General features: G+C 37.2%; 2 protein-coding genes across 3 annotated transcripts; one reads left to right on the forward strand and one right to left on the reverse strand.

Annotated features, from left to right (window-relative positions):
- The first annotated feature begins 672 nt into the window (after nucleotides 1-672).
- Nucleotides 673-12049, forward strand: LOC117407068 (interferon-induced GTP-binding protein Mx-like). Of its 2 annotated transcripts, none has more exons than XM_034011654.3 (13): nucleotides 673-861; nucleotides 3853-4050; nucleotides 4308-4442; nucleotides 5956-6110; nucleotides 6525-6663; nucleotides 6953-7151; nucleotides 8195-8273; nucleotides 8784-8903; nucleotides 9398-9548; nucleotides 10223-10381; nucleotides 10505-10581; nucleotides 11279-11506; nucleotides 11772-12049. In XM_034011654.3, the coding sequence occupies exons 2-13, from the start codon at nucleotides 3861-3863 to the stop codon at nucleotides 11994-11996; spliced, it is 1857 nt and encodes a 618-aa protein (XP_033867545.3). In that variant the 5' UTR covers nucleotides 673-861; nucleotides 3853-3860; the 3' UTR covers nucleotides 11997-12049. The 2 variants fall into 2 exon arrangements, with proteins under 2 accessions (XP_033867545.3, XP_033867546.3); XM_034011655.3 differs by lacking the exon at nucleotides 673-861 and adding an exon at nucleotides 2014-2124.
- Nucleotides 12050-13968: 1919 nt separating this feature from the next.
- LOC117407071 (protein FAM3B-like) lies at nucleotides 13969-20270 on the reverse strand. The gene is made up of 8 exons (XM_034011659.3): nucleotides 20139-20270; nucleotides 19840-19974; nucleotides 18893-19013; nucleotides 18133-18191; nucleotides 17409-17459; nucleotides 15472-15559; nucleotides 15224-15356; nucleotides 13969-14766 (listed from the first exon to the last, which is right to left on the reverse strand). Exons 1-8 carry the CDS (start codon nucleotides 20164-20166, stop codon nucleotides 14680-14682), a joined length of 702 nt encoding a protein of 233 aa, XP_033867550.3. The 5' UTR covers nucleotides 20167-20270; the 3' UTR covers nucleotides 13969-14679.
- Between the last annotated feature and the right edge of the window lie 15 nt (nucleotides 20271-20285).

Raw genomic sequence — 20285 nt, forward strand, 5'->3', positions numbered from 1 at the left:
CCTTTAAAGACTTACTAACTCACTAAATGTGTAAGTTCCAAATAAAAATTCAGCAGTCAGGCGATACCCATGGTTTAACGCAGCCATTTTCTAACAGTACTAGAACCCTGATAAGAGGGCTTGACCTTCTGGTAAGGCCCTTCTCGTTATGTTAAATTTGGCAGGGATGGGATTCATTCCATTCCTGACAGAACCCATGTGCGGAATGTGGCTGGTCTTGATTGAATAACTGATGGTCAATCAAGCCCCAGTCACATGGTTTATAAAGGAGGCCAGACCCTTTGCTTGTTGGAGGAGAAAACCATGCTGATGGTAAAGAGTGGTCTTCCTGGCGGATGGCGGATGGCGGATGGCTGGGTTGAACTGTATATTTAGGCCCTGTGCTTTGTTTGTTTATGATTTTGTATTTGTTAATAAAGGTGCGCACAAGTGCTTTCACTGCAGCTTCCTGATTCTGAGTTGCAACCTTTTCGCAACTGGTTGCAAGAGAAAGGTTGCAGCAACCTAATTTGCATGGTAAATTGTGAGTTTGCTGCAACCTGTTGCGGGAGAGTTGCAACAATATTGCTGGTATATGCCAACAACAGGTTGCGGCAGGCTTATTTTTTTGGGAAGGGTGATGCTATGCTATTACAATGTGTGCTGGATTAACAGCGATTTTAGTGTCTACAAAGTCTTTTACCCTTTTATGTTTCATGTTCCTATGAAATGAAACTTAGCATCATTGTAACAAGCAGTGGGTGTTGCCTTCTTGAATTATGTAGCATGATGTGAGGGTATTTAAAGGGCAAGCTTTGAAAGGCTGCTTGTTGGAAGCTCCCTGTGCATTGATAACCTGGGCAGATAGAAGCTGAACAGCAGGTGAGTACTGTACATTTGCATTCTGGTGTTTTTCTCAGTTTACATGATTTGCTTTGATGACACTGCACTATTGTTTTTATGGGGGTTGTAGATATTGTGTTTCTTATTAGGTGCTTGGAAATGTTTATATAGACTGTCAACTGAGAGTTTCACTGACATTACGCATTTACTTTTTTTACTTTTGCATACAGTAATGTGTATGTGTAGCACCTGCAAAATATCACAAGATGTAGCAAGTGTTGAATGTAAAAGTACTAATGTAGTCTGACTACGCCAGTTCAGTGCGATAAGGCACCCAACAAATTACAAAAGATCCTTCAGGTTCTTTTTATTCAGATAACAGATCTAAAAATGTAGGAACAGGGTCACCACGAAAATCACACAGATACATTTTAACAAGCGTTTGTTTATTGTAAACTTCCAATAGCAACGCCTAGTTCCAAACGGTACTGATATAATAAGACAATAATTCAATTCACCGATTAAGGGGTAGCAAGATTTCAAACAGTTAAACAAGGTTCACATGAATGAGGTCATGGATTAAAGTGCAAATACAACAACGCTGCTACCCAGCAATAAAGTGGGCAGCAGTGTGGAGTAGTGGTTAGGGCTCTGGACTCTGGACCGGAGGGTTGTGGGTTCAATCCCCAGTGGGGGACACTGCTGTTGTACCCTTGAGCAAGGTACTTTACCTAGATTGCTCCAGTAAAAACCCAACTGTATATATGGGTAATTGTATGTAAAATAATGTGATATCTGTATAATGTGAAATAATGTATAATGTGATATCTTGTAACAATTGTAAGTCGCCCTGGATAAGGGCGTCTGCTAAGAAATAAATAATAATAATAATAATAATAATAATAATAATAAAGTGGAGATACACATTCAAAAACACGGTAAAACTGTCATAATAAAAAACAATACCACTGTATAAAAGTACAAATACCAACAGACCACACACACACAATGTCCGTGTAGGAGAAGGAACACACAGAGATAGCGAGAGAGAAACCAGCATCGCAATACACCTTATTCACGCAGCGGCCATGTTTGGTTGAAAACGAGGCTTGGTGTGCGAGCAACTGTCATGGCCGACACAGCTCCTGATAATATCACTATGTGGACGAAATCTTTAATATGTGTTCCTCAAATAAAAGTTAAAGAAATTGATAATTGGGCAGATAATGACGGGATTCCAAAAAAACATACAACAGAAAGGGTACAGCAATTGGATCGAGGGTTATTTTCATGAAGTAGAAGGTAAATTAGCAAGCGTATTTGTGATCGGAAAGTGAATAAGCTACTAACCTACTAGATTCGTAAAATATATTTAGATCTCTCAGTTTTAGTTAGTTGACTTTTACTTTCATTAATATTGATGTTGATATCAAGCCTCTGTATTGTTTCAGGTTTATTGGTTTGGTATAAGCATGTGTTAATTGTTTTCTAAATACAGTTAAGAGGCAGGAGAATGGATGTAGCGTTAGGGATAAGGCGTTCCGGTCAATGAAAAAGAATGAGTCACTTTGATAGGGTTCAGTAACACCACATCCCAAAACCTAGGCTTGGTTTGTTTCTCCAAGCTTAGTTCTGTTCAATTATTAATCTGATTATTAAAATTCTGTTCAGTTGTATACTGATCCGCTGCACATTCAATGTTTTGTGTGTAGAACAAGTGTACGTAATAATAAGAAGGTAAGTAAATACTTTATAAAAACAAGAATCAAACGTCCCTCTTTGTGTTATTCCTGTATAGGTTATTTGGAGTTAATGTAACGTTAAGGATCTCCCTTCTGACCAAGTATTGTGTAACTCAAGCATATTTTTTGTTAACTCGCGTTACTAAACGTTTTTGTAATTTTGTTCAGTTGTGCTTAATAAAGACGTTTTTTTAATACAAACTGGGCATTGCATCCCACAAGACACCTTCCCTTTAGTATCCATGCATAATCTCAAACTTCTGCATCTTACTTATCTATTGATTAGGACTGATTGGAAATGCTCAATTGGCTCCCGGAGTGTATAACTGAAACGTAATCAAATTTGTGACTAATGAAGAATATGTACATTCACACAGAAATGATAGTTGAGATTTCTCTTAAGAAATTATATATATATATATATATATATATATATATATATATATATATATATATAACAATTTTATATACACACATGTACAGCTTTTGGAGTTTTAACATCTAAAAATGGCAATGTGCACTGGGTTATTTCTTAAATCAGAACCAAAAGTTTACATACCCCAGTGGAAATTAAAAATTTCTAGAAATTTAAAAAAAAATAATAATTATAGGAAAAATCTTTTGTAGCAAAAGTTTTGTTTTTGTGGATGAGGAAAAAAAGTGACAAAGAAATAGATGTCTACAATTTATTTATTTCAGCAATTTTTTTTGGCTTAACTCCAAAAATACTAATTCAGAAGTATTCATACCCTTTGATGCTATGATAGTATTGTCTACAAGTTGCTAGAAATTTCAATATGATAATGCAGAACATAATTCTAGAAAAGTCTGTCTTGTAAGTGAACATTCTTGGAGAGTATGAAAGAGAGTATGAAAGGCACAGGATGATTTGCTGTCATTACCAATAAGTCAATATGGGAAAAAGTAAAGAGCTGTCTGAAGATTTATTGTCATAAAGCTGGAGAAGGATACAAATAAGCATTTGAGGATACAAGATTTCTAAGCAATTTCAACTATTGTTTCTGTTAAAGAAGCACAATAATCATGGTACTAGTGTACAAGACTTTAGTGTTTAATTGTATCAAATGTTTCTGCTCTTTGCAATCTACTTTTACATGGCGTATGCTGTATACTACATACATTTCCCACTTTTTAGGGTTAATCCATGGGATATTTGTCTGAAGCTCTGTTGATGAGTGGGATGCGTTGTGTTGGCAGGCTACAGAAAGTATGTACTGTAGTCCAAACAAGTATCTATAACCTGCCTCTCCCTCTCTCCCCACCGTAGTTTAAAAAATGGATAACGTTTTTCATGATCTCTATGAGGACAAGGTGCGACCCTACCTTGATTTCATTGATTCCCTGCGAGCGCTAGGTGTGGATCAGGACCTGCCGTTGCCCACCATCGTGGTCATCGGAGACCAGAGTTCTGGGAAGAGCTCCGTACTTGAGGCTCTGTCTGGTGTATCTCTACCAAGAGGTGGTGGTAAGGAGACTTCCACTTACAGCTCTGGTGTTAAATAAGGGAACAGCGTGTAGCGTTGTGTAGACACAGGCGCAAACTGAGGAGAACATGTTTTGCTTCTTCAATGGGGATTCTTTTTGTAATTTTTGTAAGGTTCAGGTTTTCTCAAAACAGCATCTGTGTGGTGTGTTACCATGATTATTTGTTTATTTTAGCATGATCTTGCCTTGACTTCTTCAAATGCCTACATAGTTTGGATTTTCTGATTTTGTTTGAAGGGCTTATAACGCGATGTCCTCTGGAACTGATCCTAAAAAATGTAAAAACGGATGAATGGAAAGGGATGATCGCTTACAAGGACTATGAGAAAAAGCTTGGAGACCCCTCTGAAGTGGAGAGAGAAATTAAAAAAGGTGAGAAACATTTAGCAAAAGTGTTCTGATGTTTCTGCACATGTGTTGCACTCTTATAACTAAAACAGTGTGCACTCAAAATAGAAAACAAATACAAAACGTTTTTAAGCTTTCATTGACAATTTTGCTTCAGTAGGAAAAATATTTAAGTTACTGAATAGGAGAGACAGCTATGGCCAAAAGTTATGCATCACCCTATAGAATTAACACATTTTGCTTAATTAGGTCAAATGAAGCCTGCTGAATAATGTTATGTTAACAGATTGAATTACACACTGCTTTACGGTTTTCCATATACATAAAGAAAAAACTGACAAATCTAAAAAAGTAACATTTTGGAAACCTCATGAAATGCTGTGCTACTCCAGAAAACATTTGTGATCTCGTTTTGTAGTTTGTTTGATTACATGTTTAATAAAATATCTAAATTATGTTCATATATATCTATACATATATGAGCATTACAAGAGCCAATCGAGTCGTGTGAAAGTCACCTAAAGGCTTCTACATTCACAGCGTTTTAAGTGTCAAAGTACCGTATCTGCAGACATGTTTCACCCTGTTTGGAGCTCATCAGTGCAGCACTGAAGCATTTAGGTGACTTTCACACGATTTAATTGGCTCTTGTAATGTTGAAATGTGTATATTTCCTGATTATCCATTGTTCTCTATTCATTGCTTTCATTCCCCTTAACTCTAACTCTAGAGCTACTTGTTTTTATATCTATCTAATGTGTGTGTGTGTGTGCGTATTGAGCTGTTTAGCTTTTGGGGAAAATATGGCTTGTTTGTTTGCACAGTGTTTTACTAGTATGGTAATTCTTTGTTTTATTTAAAGTGATGCAAACTTTGCACTGAAGCAAATGCTGTTTTGGTTTTGAATGGATTTGAATGAATGAATCTGCTCTGCTTAGTGTTTAAATACTGAGAAACCCCAAGCTTGTTGTATACTGCTTCAGTGCAATGGGATTGACATACAAATCCTATGTTTTTTTAATGGGTAAATTGCTGTATGTGCAATTATTATGACAACCCCACAATAGTAAGGCAGTGTAAAAATCTAGATATATGAATGAAAGTTTTTTAAAAGATGTACACCAAAAATTTAAAAGATTAAAAAAAATATATATTTTCAGGACGTTTTTGGCCAAAGCCCTTCAGCTGTTTAAAAAGAAGAGTGTATATATATATATATACATATACATATCTATATATATATATATATCTATATATATATATATATATATATCTCTTATTGTATTTGTATACATTTTTGTCAAAATGTAAAAAATAAATAAATAAAAATGGAATAATGTTTAATAAAACATATGTATGTAGTTAAAACATGATGTCTACTATTATTGATATACATCTATTTGAGTTGTTTTATTAATGTGTATCTGAAATAAAACATTTGTGAAATAAAATGAAATTTAAAAAATAAAATAAAAAGAATTTCACAGGCCGTGTTATTGTGCAGTTTATTCTACACTGTTTCTGTCGATCTCCACAGCTCAAGATACTGTGGCTGGCAAGAATAACGAAATCAGCACTGAGCGGATCACTCTGAAGATCGAGTCCGGAACGGCTCCAGATTTAACCCTCATTGACCTGCCAGGAATAGCCAGAATTGCAGTGGGAAACCAGTCACATGACATACACAAGACAGTAAGATTTCAACCACATCCTGATACTTAAGAAGCACAGATCACATTCATTTAAACACACAAAACCAGTACAGGGTGCAATACCATGCATCACCACCGAGCTACATACCAACAGTGGCATGATTCAGGGTGTTGCTCCTTCAGCAGGACACAAAAACAAGTAACACTTTACATGAACTCTCTCTAATTACTTCTTTATACTAGCTGAGGAACAAATGAACCGGCTTTCACCTCTTCTTTTAAACATGTGCCCAGCTCCAAATTGGCAATCAATGAATCAAAACTTCATTTCTAAGAAACAAAACCACAAAACAAACCCTGTGGTGGGACACAGTCCCTGCCACAGTAACGAATGCACACGTGGTATAAAGTACCTCTTTAAGAATGTTTTTCCTCAATCTCTGTCTACTTTCAGATCAAGAAGTTAATCAACTCTTACATCAAGAAGGCAGAAACAATAAACCTGGTGGTCATTCCATGCAACACTGACATCGCTACAGCTGAAGCCTTGAAAATGGCCAAAGAAGTGGATCCTTCAGGAGAGAGAACTCTGGGTACTGTTGACATGAGGCTTAACCTGTGACTTGAACAGCTGGTTTCACAGACCCAGATAAGTACTAATCTTGAATCGTTTTACCTAAAAAAAATAACATTTGGCAGTCCAAGATTATTGCTCATCAGGGTCTGTGAAACCAGCCGGAAGAGTGTTTATCAATGTTCCTTCAGGTTTGGGAATGCTGTGAATAAACAAATGAACCATCTCTAAAACAGTGTGAAATAGGTTTCATGATTGAAATAACGGTGCCCTTTTGAATGCGTCTCCTTGTTCTGATGGATTCACAGCTGTGCTAACGAAACCAGACCTGATAGACAAAGGAGCTGAAGAACAGGTGAACAAGCTGCTCCGGAATGAGCTTGTCTTCCTGCAGAAAGGGTACTTGATTGTCAGGTGTCGTGGACAACAGGACATTGATGACAAGATGTCCTTGTCCGAAGCCCTTAAACAGGAAAAGGAGTTTTTTGAATCCAGTAAGCATTTCAGGTAAACAAACTCCACCATGCTTTTTCACCATGTTTTCAAATGGTATGTATGAGAGTGTGAATGGATATGTGGGTGAGGTTTCTTACAACACCTTTTAAAGAGTAAGTAGCGGGGTTCAGAAAAATATAGAGCTCCCACCTGGTGCTCCAACTATTGAAATAAAGTACCTGTCGTTGTTCTTGTCAGTGTTAATATACTGACAACTTTTTACACTTATAATTTTAAAGTCTGTTTCAAATCTCTTTTCAAAATGTCAGCTCTAGTGCATTGAGATTTGAGATCAGGGGTGTGTCCTCTCTAAATCACTACAGGAAGAGCTTTTGTGTTCCCTATGACATCATGGGTCGATATTGATGTTACCTGTTTGGCAATGTGGGCAATAATCCTTACACTATCAGCTATAATAATCATAATAATAATAATCAAGCACACAAATGTAATAATGATTGTGTGGGTAGCTACCGAAGTAACGTTTGTTTTTTCAGTTTGTAGGCATTTGCCAATTGTTTCCTTTTGAGGGTGTTTGTGTGAATATACAAGATGAAGCGCTTGTTTGACCATTATCGCTGTTACATGCTTTAGTGTGAGTTGGCCACAGTCATGTCATTTAGCTAAAAATGGCCTAGAAAACACAGGGAAACGTTTTCAAGCATCACGTAACCATTGTGTTTATGGCAGTTTTTGCTTTTGGAGTTGAACAGGCATGGCCTGTCAGCATACAGATCAGCCGCTGTCCAAACCGTGAGGCATCTTCTGTGTAAGTAGCCATCTTGATCAATGAGTCACATGCTCAAAGAGTCTTTACCAATTGGCCAAAGACAAAAATTACTGGAAACCCATTACTCAAAGTAAAACCCAGATCTATCCACACAGGGACACATGCTTCCTTGTTTCTCAACACGTTTCGTTGAGCGAGCTGGGATTTAGTGTGTCCTGTATGACTGCACGTGATCACAAACATACTGGTTTCCCATTACCAGCGACCAGGGAAACCTATTTATTATATGTCAGATTCGCTCAGTATTTGATGTCTGTTGTTCAAGGCGACCGCTGGCTGAGAAGAAGGCAACTGTGCCCTGCCTGGCAGACAGACTCACGAGTGAGCTTGTCCATAAGATCAAGGTAAGAAAGCAATATATCGAAATACATGTGGTCCCACGAACTAGCTTTTACAGCTCATCCATGTCTTTAAACACTCCATCATGAACTAGTTTATGTGCAAAAATGTAAGAAAGTTTCTGTGGTTTTAAGCTTACGGGGAAGGTTTTAGCCAAATCCTGTGAGCGGCCGAGGACAGGTGTTGTTTTCAAGATTGAGGCATTCACATTTTAACCTGTAAGACGAACTGGGAAAAGTATGGAATGCAAACAAATTGGTATGATAAAGACACATGAAACTGAATAAAATGACATTTGTGTTTTTGTGATAGTAAAATCCAAATGTACGAAATTACTAAAGTTAAAAACTACACTAGGATTACTTTCGAGACCTGGGCATACCAATAGGTCTTACTACAGTAGTTAAAACATGATTGACAAAAACTATTTTTTCTTTTACAAAATATGTTGCAATTTCCAGTCCTACAATTTTAACAATTGCTTGTTTTTTTTTCTAATGACACTTTTCAAACAGAAATCCCTTTCTACAATTGAATCCCAGCTTCAGAGTAAAGTTGAGGAAACCAACCAGGAACTGGCATCGATGGGAGACGCACCATCTGATGATTCCGAAAAAAAAAGCTTCCTGAGCAATGTAAGTCCCTGGACTCTGATGCTGCTGAACAACCAGTATATGCCTGGCATGGCAGCTCATGTGAGACATTAAAACCCATTGAAATATAATCTTAGAAATGCCAAAGTCATCATTTTAAAGGCAGCAGATGAAGCCACATATTGTAGCATTGTGATCATAAAATCAAGAGCTTTCTATGGACAGGTGCCATTGTATTCCAGACAATGCAAATTTCATGTCGAAAACGGGAAGAAAATGAATAACAAGCACTACATTCCCATGCCCTGTGCATGCAAGGACTAAGATTAAGATAAAGATTTACTTTCACACCTTTAAATGTCCCTCCTGTAATGTAAATGCACACCCACTGTCCTACAAGCCCTTCCTTATGTTTGCATTCTTTAACATTTAAATTGTTAGATTACTAGTAAAAAAGCTTGAGCAATTTACAAAACAAGTATATACAGTTTAACAGTCATCTAATGGTATCTCTTATGCTCATGATTCAACCACAGAAAATAAGGGAATTCTGCAATGACATCATTGCCCTGGCATCTGGAGATTTTTCCCAGGATTTTGTGAGCAATTTGAAGCTGTTTCCTGTTAGTCGAGAGTGTTTTGAGAAGTGGCACTGCTATCTGGAACAGCAGGAATCCGATTTAGAGAGTAAGTATTAGTTTGAGTTTATGCAGCCTTGTTGATGTGGACCTGCATACAACGACATACCAAGCCATGCCGAACCATGCTACCAGGGGAGCTCAGGAGTAGTTATTTGAGATCCGAAGGTTTCCCGATAGCCTAAGGGTAAGGCAGAGAGTTCCATAAAGGACAGGCTATACCAGTAACTGCTCTATAAAAAGTGCTCAAGGTTTTAGAAAGTTTCCTTACTTTCTGAGCATTAGCACGATTATCACTGGCCCCCTTTCTTCTGTTGGTTTATTGCTTATTTTCTATTCAATTTGGAATATACAGGTATTTCAAAGACTAGGTTATGTAACTTTTTACAGAGGAAGCCCCCCAAGAGAAAGTGTAATTTTTTTTAGCTTTGACGTTGCACTTGACAAATTGTTGTGTCCATGATTTAAAGTGTAAAAAACATTTAAAGAACCAAAATCATTTCTTCACAAGAAATGCTAATGCTAAAAGAGGCAAGAAAATAGTTCTTAATTTTTTATTTTTTTGGTTAACACTCCTTTAAGTTGAAAGAGAATTTTGGTTTATTTCTAGAAACAGCTTGTGATGATTTTTTTTTTTTTTTTTTTTTTTTTATCTGGGGGATTTTGTCTGTAAACGCTAACAAACAAAATACAGGAAATGTTAAATGACTGTTTGTTCCATAGCTGAGGATGACTTCCGTAACAAGGCAGAAGCTTATATCGAAAGCACGCGTGGAAGACAGTTGCCAGGATTCTTACACTACGGAGTTTTTGAATGTAAAGCCAAACGTCATATCAGCAATTTAGAGGCACCTGCTTTGGATATGCAGAAAAAAATTTCAGGTAACCACTGTCCTTATTTTCTTTTTAAAAAAAAACTAAAAAAAAACAACATTGTGGTGTTATGATATTACTCCAACCACATATACAATATTACCCTGATATATATACTGTATATGTTTCCAGATAAGGTGAAGTCTGTGCTTAACGAATTGGCTTATAAGCATTTTGTTGGATTGCCCAACTTGCTGAAGGAGACAAAGGTAAGGAAATTGCCGAATTCCAGAATCCCTTATTTTTCTTCTCTTTTGATCATCACTTTCCTCCCTGTTATTTCTGCTCAGTTGAGGTTCTTGATTCCATACCGCTCAAGGGCTGAAGCTCAATGGGCAATCTTGGTCTTGCTGTCAAGCCAATCTCCTGTTATCACCCTCCAAACTTCAGCAGGGAAGATAGTCTGGACTTCTGGGGCACCTGACCAGAAGTGGGCTTTTTGTACATTTAACATGTTTTCACTAGATGATGAAAGAAAACGAGTTATGAGCTGCAATAAATAGACCAAATGTTTAATCTTTATGATTGTGTTACTATATACTTTTATTTTAATGGCTTCAGAGTTGCTGTGGCATGGAAATCTGCTAACCCTACTTACAACAGCAATTATTTTAGAAGGTACAATAAGCCACTGGTGACCCATTTCAAATTTGAGTTAACTGTGTACAGATCTTTTTATAATCAAACCATTAAAGTAAAATACACCTAAATTAAGTGTTTTATCTTTTAATATATTATGTAATTAACCAAAGTTGCTGGTTCTTTTGTAGGGTTTTATTATATATTACATAATATGCAGTATTGCTAGTGCACAATTTAAAATAAGAAACATAAGCAGTATTTGCAGAGCCAGTGTTAGGTTCAAGTATTGGACATGTAATAATGTCATTGCAATGCTGTCTTAAGGTTATAATTGACAAAATCCGCCAAATGCAAGATGATGAAGCCAAGCACATGATAAACACGCTCTTCAGGATGGAGTCAATGATTTATACACAGGATGCGACTTACAGCTACAAGCTGGAGCTGATGCAGGACACAGAGGAAGGCTCTATGCAGAATAATAACAAGGGTCTGATGAGAAGAAAATCAGAGGTCTCACTTCTGACAACCCATCTGAAAACCTATTACAAGGTTGTGTATGTTTTTCATATTTATCTTAACTTTGTCTTTATCTTATTAACAGCGGGGGCTCGACAAAGGGGCTTGTAGATACACAAACGTTCAGGGGGTCTGCTACGGCAAACAAGTCTGGGGAAAGAGACCAGCACCAATCAGCCTCTAGAAACACAGGGAGGCACACGCATTGATTTCAGGGGTTTTTATTCTCTTTGTGAATTCCCCCCTTGTGTGTGATTATTGTATTATCCTGTAATTTTCCTTGATTCTCATTGAACAGATTGCTTCCAATCGTCTGGCGGACCTTGTGCCCATGGCTATCAAGTACTACCAGATACAGGAGTCGATCACCAAGCTGCAGAAAGAGATGTTCAGTATTCTCCAGAAGAGGGACCTGGTGGATGAGCTGGTGGAGGAGGAGGGAACTGCAGCAGAGAAGCGCCGAAATCTCATAGAGCGTCGAGAGCGTCTGAACAAAGCACGCTTGGCTTTGATCAAATTCTAGTCATCATGTTAATAACACTGTGTTTTTATTAATAAATCCTTAACTCATCCCTCTCCCATAGCAATTGTTTTGAATATTATTATTATTATTATTATTATTATTATTATTATTATTATTATTATTTATTTCTTAGCAGACGCCCTTATCCAGGGCGACTTACAATCGTAAGCAAATACATTTCAAGTGTAATGTAATTTGATTTGGTCCCAGCCTAAGTTTATAACTGATAGTATTTCAAGCTTTAGATTAAACATTTTTAAGAGAATTGGGGCTGTAAAAAGTCCAAACTTACAGATGTGGTTTCGGGTGACATTTAGGTAGTCATTATTGCCCATGTAAATGAAGTGTCTACCTTTTTTGCAGTTTGTACAATGCGGACCAGATGATTCAGGGGAACGTGTAATGTAATTCTGATGTGTATGAGTGACATGCTGTGAAGTTGTATGAAGTGGTGGAATGCAACACAAAGTGAGGTTGTAAAGACTTGTCATGGGAAATTTGCTTTTTGTTTTGGCAGAACATGGTGTACCAAATCTTATGATTCACTTGAGTAAGAACAATTATCCTCCATGTGTCATCACATTTTGTGCCAATGCCAAACAACATTTAGTAAATAGAAACTCAACTTTAAGTTTAGTTTCTGTGAGGAGTGGGCGCTTCTTGGTGATTAGCAAATGAAAGAGATGGGAAGTTATTCAGTCTGTTCCAGAAGAGGACTACAGGACAAACTGACAATTGAATTACAAGCTGGAATTAATCCAGACTTCGATCTGGTTTTCAACAGTCTTGCCACACACACACCTTTGATACATCGAACATCCGAATCTCAATAATGTCCTTGCATGAAATAACAGATATTTGAAGTTTTAAAGATGGGCAGGCCAGACACAGACTGCAGGTACAAGGAAAGAGAGCACATTGACTTCAGTAGCCAAGCGCTTTAGACTGTACAGAGCCTAGTTCCACTCTACAGTATAACATACGTGCTGCAGAATCGGGAACTTCTTTAGTTTAGCCTCTAAACCCAGGGGTTATCTACAACTCTCACTTCAAATGAGAGGGATTCAACAAGCACAGTCCATTAGGTGGCGCTAAAGAACTAGCAACATTGCTTAAAGGTACAGTAACTAATTAGAAAAGGATCATTGCAAAGCACTCCAATTGCATATAAAACAATCAAACTTCAGACTCCAGGGCCCTTCTGAAAACCTGCTTATTCACTTTAGCGCAGTCTTTCCTATCCACAAGCGCTCACATGCAGTATTAAACCAAATATCTCTTCTTTTGCTTGTTGGCTGATTTTTGGGTTGTGTTACAATCCCATTATTATTATTATTATTATTATTATTATTATTATTATTATTATTATTATTATTATTATTATTAATATTAATAGTAGTAGTAATAGTAGTGGTATTATATAACATAAAATCATATCATTTTTACTATAATTCCTTATTCAAGGTGCCTAGAGAAACCTGATTTTGTTCCTATACGGGACAGCACAGGCTGCCTAGCACGCTGTGTCGCTGTAATGAAGTCCAGGCAGTGGTAAATGGCGCCACCTGTTGGTGAGTTTTAGAAAGATACGAACAATGCAGCCCATCACTTCAGATATTTAAACAAAACCAGAAAAAATAAGCTCCTGTATCTATTTTTATTATTATCTATGATTGATGATCTTACTGTATGTTTTAATACACAGCAGACAGTGATATCAATGTGATAAAGCCGTATCTAAAGTTTCTTTGTAGCAGATGGAAATGACATCACACCAACATTACCTATACTTTTTACTAATTTCCTCTTGGAATTTTTATAGATCTGATGAGTTTTTTTTTTTTTTATAGTTAAGGATTAACTACCGTGAACTAAATTAACCACACAGGCAATAAAAATAAGAGGCAGCCCAAAGCCTCACTAAGACTTTCTAAACAATATAGGGTGGATTAAACTGTATATATAAAAACGCTTATTTATTTATGCATTTATTTGTTTATTTATTGAAACACATTGTGTTGGCTGCAGTTTCATGTTAGATTAAACAGAAGCCTGTCTGTACTGCAGTAAGAAATGCATGTATTATTATTTTCTGATATATAGTTACACTGTCACATCATGGAGTCTTTGCAATGGATCCAAACACACATGGATCTAAATACTGCTTCTGCTGCGTTATTTAAAAAAAAAACAAAAAAAACAACATTGTGGCTCATGCATTCCCATATCTACTGAAGCAATATAAAAGTTAATAAATAACCCAAATATTTAGAGAAGTAATAAAATGTATTTCCTAGGAATCAAATACCTGGTCCTATTCACACCGTCAAAAAAAAAAAAAAACGGACAACAAGAGCCACTATTTAAAATTGTAATGCTTTAAACTGTTTGTATGTTAGGATCCCAAGTATTTGACTCTTACCCACTTGACTATAAAGCGGTATGTAATTCAATGTAATTCAATATGCTAACATTACATTATTCAGCAGGTTTCATTCAGCTTCATGAAGCACAGTTAGTTTATTCTTAGGGAGATGCAAAACTTTTGGCCATAGCTGTATATCTTTAAATAACATTTCATAATTAATTACAACAAAATATAACACATATATTTATTACTTAACATCATTTTTATGAAAGCAAACAAAATGATCCCATTAAAAAAGTGGAGCGATGCCTTCAATCATTGCCTTCGTGGGACACAGCCTTCTATTTGTACTTCTGCAGGCCAGCCGTTGTATCTGTTTTTCTCTTTATTTGAGTGATTCATCTGCAAAAAAAAAAAAAATACAAATTACAAAAATTAAAAAATACAAAAAGAGGTGTTATGAATGGTCTTGTTTCATAAATAACCACATCCCCAAGTGTCAGCCAAATCGTAATCCAAACCCTAAGCCTAACCGTAACCCTAACCCTAAATCTCCCCCTCAAATTTCAAATGTATTTATTTAACCAGGATACAAGATAGTCATATATCTTATAGGTAGGGCCCTTCGTTTCACGACTTGTTTTTTGTTATCTGTAATTTAGTCCTACAGCCCCAAGATGTCGCTATAGCCTCCACAGTAAGCCATGTAATGAGCAATCATTAATCAATCCCATTGCGTTACTTTAAACATTCGAATTGGTCATCAATCAATCAATCAGTCTGTATTTTATATAGCGCCTTTCATAGTCATGAGTCATGAGAAACGCAGGGCCCTACTTATAGGATACAACACACTCACCTTTTCCTTCTTCAGTCCCTTAGGCAGGGTGAATCCTTTAGCTCCCACAAAGACCCAACTTGACCGGAAACCAATTTGTTGAATCTCCTTACTCCCGAGTTTTTCAATTTCCTTTCTAGCTTCTTGTGAAAGCCTTAATGTTGTTATTAAAGAAAATAAAAAAACAACATTAAAACACCCTTAAATACTTTGGGATAATACAAAAAATAGACTTTTGTGTCTTTGTTTATAAACACTGATGTACTTACTTAGTGCTTCCATCATCATAAGTGGCCATTAGAACAATTGAATTGTTTGGAATCCCGTTGATAAACTGAATCAGCGGTCTTGCATTATCTGTGGGTATATTAAGGGTACATGTCATTTTCCTTCAGTTTCCTTTTCAGTTTAAGACAATTATTATTATTATTATTTATTTATTTATTTATTTATTTATTTATTTATTTATTTGGCAGACACCTTTATCCAAGGCAACTTACAGATGGTACAGGGTTACAATGGAAGATTATTATTTAAATACAGTATAGTTTACAGTAAGTGTAATAATACTACTTGAATATAATGTGAACTAGGATGCAGCAAGTTAGTATTACAACAAGTTACATCTACAATGGCATATTAGTAGTGCAATAGTGCAAGGATCGTGCATAAGCTGAGGATCCAGTGACGTGGTGCTCAGGTCAGGCAAGTCCAGTGCGTAGCTAAAGGGTCCAGCTCTTTCAAATACATATGCCCCTTAAGAAGGCTCTGCATTTTTCAGCTAAGGCTGAGTAGACTGGGTGAGGACACAGCTATAGAACATTTATCAGACAAGGCTAAGCCAACCAAAGTCACAACCACTTCAAAGTACATAGAGATAACAAAAAATAGTATTCCAGGTAATATTCCCATCACTTCATGAAATGTAAAGACGTACACTTGCGCTACATCACCGCATTCCACTTGGTCCCATGATTATGGTATGGACTCACAAGACCCTAGTAAAGCAGTGGATGGTTTCTGAAGAGTTGTTTCTGGGCGTTTAAGAAGACCATAGAACCCACAGAATCATTTCGCTCTCCTTCTCAGTACTGTAGCCAGTGCTCTCCCTGTGACCCATTTGTTTTCAATACCAATGCAACATTCAAGTACCCACACCAGGTTGGGTTGTCATTTGGATACAAGCACTGGCTCTTGTTTGTATTAAATGGGTTATATGGACAAAGATGATAAAGGGGTTCACATGGTTGTAATGGTTGTAGCTCCTCTTAAACACTTCCATGTCTTTTTTGGTAAAATAAATCTTAATATGCTTCTGAACATGGGTTTCTTGCCTCAAGTGGGGATATATTATTTATTTTAAAAAAGCGACAAGGGGGTTACGTTTTTCAACTGGCAGCCTATTGCTGTCGGATATGTAGCCTACAAATAGGTTGGACATGATTGAAAAATAAATACAGAATACTGCAGATGAGGTTTACAGGGAGCATTAAAACACTAATGAAAAGCTGCGATTGGGACTGTTTGAAATGTATGTACGTGAACTGTATTTAGTGACATAATAAAAGCTAAAAGACAGCATTACCTGCTCATCTTTTTGTGATCTGTATAGCATGAGAGTAGCTGTCATTTACTTCATGCTAATATTGGCCTCTGCTTTCACCCAGATAAAATGAGATAGTCGTGGTGCGGACTTCAGCGCTTTTCTACCAGGTAACGTGGATTTCCTTTTGGCCCGGTGTTGATGGCTGAAGTGTAATGCTGGCTCCAGAGATCAGCCTACTTGCGGCCTCCCTGGCGCATCGGTACACACAATGCCAGTGATGCTGGCTCCAGGGATCAACCAAAATGTGGCCTCCCTAGCGCCTCAGCATAGCAACCGTCTGGAATGGGCTGGGTGGGGCACTTTGAAGGGGTCATCAGGTGGGCCCCTCCTGTCTTCAGTGTTTCATTGACTAGCCCACGACACCTCAGGAAGGCTTGACAGTGATGCCTGGAGTTAGACGTCTATGTGCACAAACAGCAAATCTACATCCCTGTGTCACTGTTTACAATCAGGTCTACAGAAGCCCTAACTTAACCTGTCTAAAAAAGTGTAACTTTAGCCGTCCACACAAAATATAGTCGCCTTTGAAAATGAACCCCATTATGTTGCCCACGCAGGATCCACACAGACAGTACTTGAGAAGCTCATGCTATACAGTACCTCCTTCCCACATGTTGAAGCTATCTGAGCCGTGAACCTTTCCTGTAGCAGCTGAAAAATGAAAAGGGGAGAGCTGGAAGTTATTTTAACAACATAAGAGAGCAATGCAGGATCTAGGATGACCCCCAGGAGAGTTATTAATGTGCTGTAATACAGGTGCAGGGTGTGTTTTGGATGCAGTGATGATCACTAAATCATCACTAATTTTAAAAATGAATATTATTAATATATACTCTTGCACCTGATGTGCCATGTGGTGCCCTGCTACACTGGGCTGTAATAAAAACATCTGCTTGGAAAAACTGTAATTAAAAAAGGTTAGACACACATTTTTGACATTATTTTTTTTTTCCCAGTGCCTAAATCAAGTTACTATAGTTTTACAGTTTTTACCTTTACAGTCACACTTGATATAATACTACAAACAAACAAACAGACAAACACAAAATATATGTTTTTGCAAATGCAAGATTCCTTTAAAGACTTACTAACTCACTAAATGTGTAAGTTCCAAATAAGAATTCAGCAGTCAGGCGATATCCATGGTCTACCGAATGTTAAGCCTCAATATGGATCACAATATGGCAGCCATATTAAGTCATAGACAAAAGAGACATTGTGTCCAATAAAGTCGATCTCTTAAACATTTAGTGAGATGAGACGTCGGACTTACTCTTGTTATCCTTAAAATAGGTAAATAAACAGGTTCCATCAGGCCACTTACCATCAACAGCTGCAATGTTTATCCCTTCTCTTGTGTTCCCCTTCCCTTCTTTCATGATGCTGAAACCAAGCAGATGGTGAATACTTTAGTGTCTCAAAATCTACTTTAGTGGCGCACTTCAGCAACAAACACTGAGGCTGGCTACAGCGTCCTTGTATTCACAGTGGAAGCGCTAGATCCGTCCAGAACACAGTTCTAGATCAGAAGTTCATAATACACATTCTAGATCAGAACTGTGTTACTCTATCCCATGCAAACGGTATAGCACAACTGCAAAACAATACTGCACATCTATAAATTACCAAAAAGATAAGTCTACAGTACAAATATTTCATATCTCTGCATCACTTTATGTATGCATAATGTTCTGTAGATTTCCCCGGTATAAAAGGCCCTGTACAGGTTTTTGTTGTTAATATCTTTGCGGTTTAGATCTTTATTCAATAGCAGATTTTTTAAGAAGCTGAAGTAAATGCATAGTACAATATAAGCCAGTGAAAAACACTTCAAAACTGTCAGATTATAAAAAGTGCAGCGTTATCTTACAAACCTCTCAGCTAATGGAATCTTTTATTCTGAAACCACAGAGGCTTGTCATAAGTAATCACTTGTTACCTGTTTACGTATCACAAGAATCTAGACCTATCTAGAATACAGTAACAATATATCTATCTATATATATATATATATATATATATATATATATAGCATTACTGTCAGTTATTCAGAGCCAGCTGTAGCTCATTAACAACATACTAACACTTCTTCGAAGCAGATTGTGGGTACACTGTTTTTGCCCCCTCCACTTAGCACCCTGAACGCAAAGCTTCCGATTGGGCACGGAGACGAGTGATCACACTTCTGCCTTTTAGGAAGAGGGGCTGGGAAGATAAAGACAGAGAGGCTCCACTTGGTATGTTTTCAATCAGACAGCAATTTCCACTTATAGAATAAGATACTGGATGTTGTTAGCTGAGCATCGGTGTGTGGAAGATAAATGGGAAGCAAGTGCAAAATCATTAAAGGGCAACTTGGTTCGGTCCTATTACGACAACCGAAACTAACAAACCTACACAGGAATCCCGTCTAACAAGTTCCTCAGCTGTATGCTGTGCTCTCCCTCTACAACTCCCAACAATGTGCTTACTTACCTCTCAACACTGCCAGTCAGCCATTTTTATCAGATGTTCAGGTTCCACTAAATACACAATTAAACCAAGGGCAATCTCTAAAACCCACCTTCCAAAATGTGAACTCAAACCCAGTGTATAGGATCTTTAGCTGACCGGTGTCATTCATTAAATCACAGCCATTTTAGGCGACCTTGGCTCTTTTAGTGCAATGTGATGATGAGGATTATTATTATCATTATTTTATCTGATTGGTGTAGTATTATATTAACTATAACTTTAATATGTTTGTCTATATATATATATATCTATATATATATATAAACATTCGAATATAATTGTACAGCAAATGACAACTTGTCAGATAGATTACTGATGTCCATTTTTAAAATTAGTGAGGATTTAGTGATCAGAATTATTTTGTTTTATTTCAACCATGCATAACATCAATTCAACCAGCAGAAGCATGGGTGGTGTATCTAGCAATAGAACGGACTGGAAGAGCCAAGGTCCCCTACCCTGGCTGATAGTAATCGATAACCTCACCAAGACCACCTCAAAATCCAGCGCGTCTTACCGTTAATGGAAGGCTTCTCTAGAATCTGGCTCACAGCAACTGAAAAGGTTTCCGGGGGCAATAGAACGGCACATATTTGCCCCAGGTACCAAGCCAATCCACAGCCTACGATAAGTGCCAGGAATTTGAAGAAATCTGTAAAATCATAGACGTGGACCGGTAATCTTTCTAAAACAGACTATTATTAATCAGGGAAGCAGAACATGACTCTATAACACTTGTTTTTCACCAGCACCGATCAGACGAGCTTGGTGAATTAATACGTGTTGCATATTCATTTCCGCATTTATTTTACTTACCTCCTCGTACTCCGCCACTGAATTTCATGTTCGTGGGTGAGGTGCTGAAGCATTCAGCTCTTGTTTCAACTGTTCACACTTTCAGGCCAATGTATAGATATACATCTGCTACAAGATCACGCCCACTGGTGATGTACAGAAGTGGCT

The sequence above is a fragment of the Acipenser ruthenus genome, chromosome 8, assembly GCF_902713425.1.
Source record: "Acipenser ruthenus chromosome 8, fAciRut3.2 maternal haplotype, whole genome shotgun sequence".
Taxonomy (NCBI): Eukaryota; Metazoa; Chordata; class Actinopteri; order Acipenseriformes; family Acipenseridae; genus Acipenser; species Acipenser ruthenus.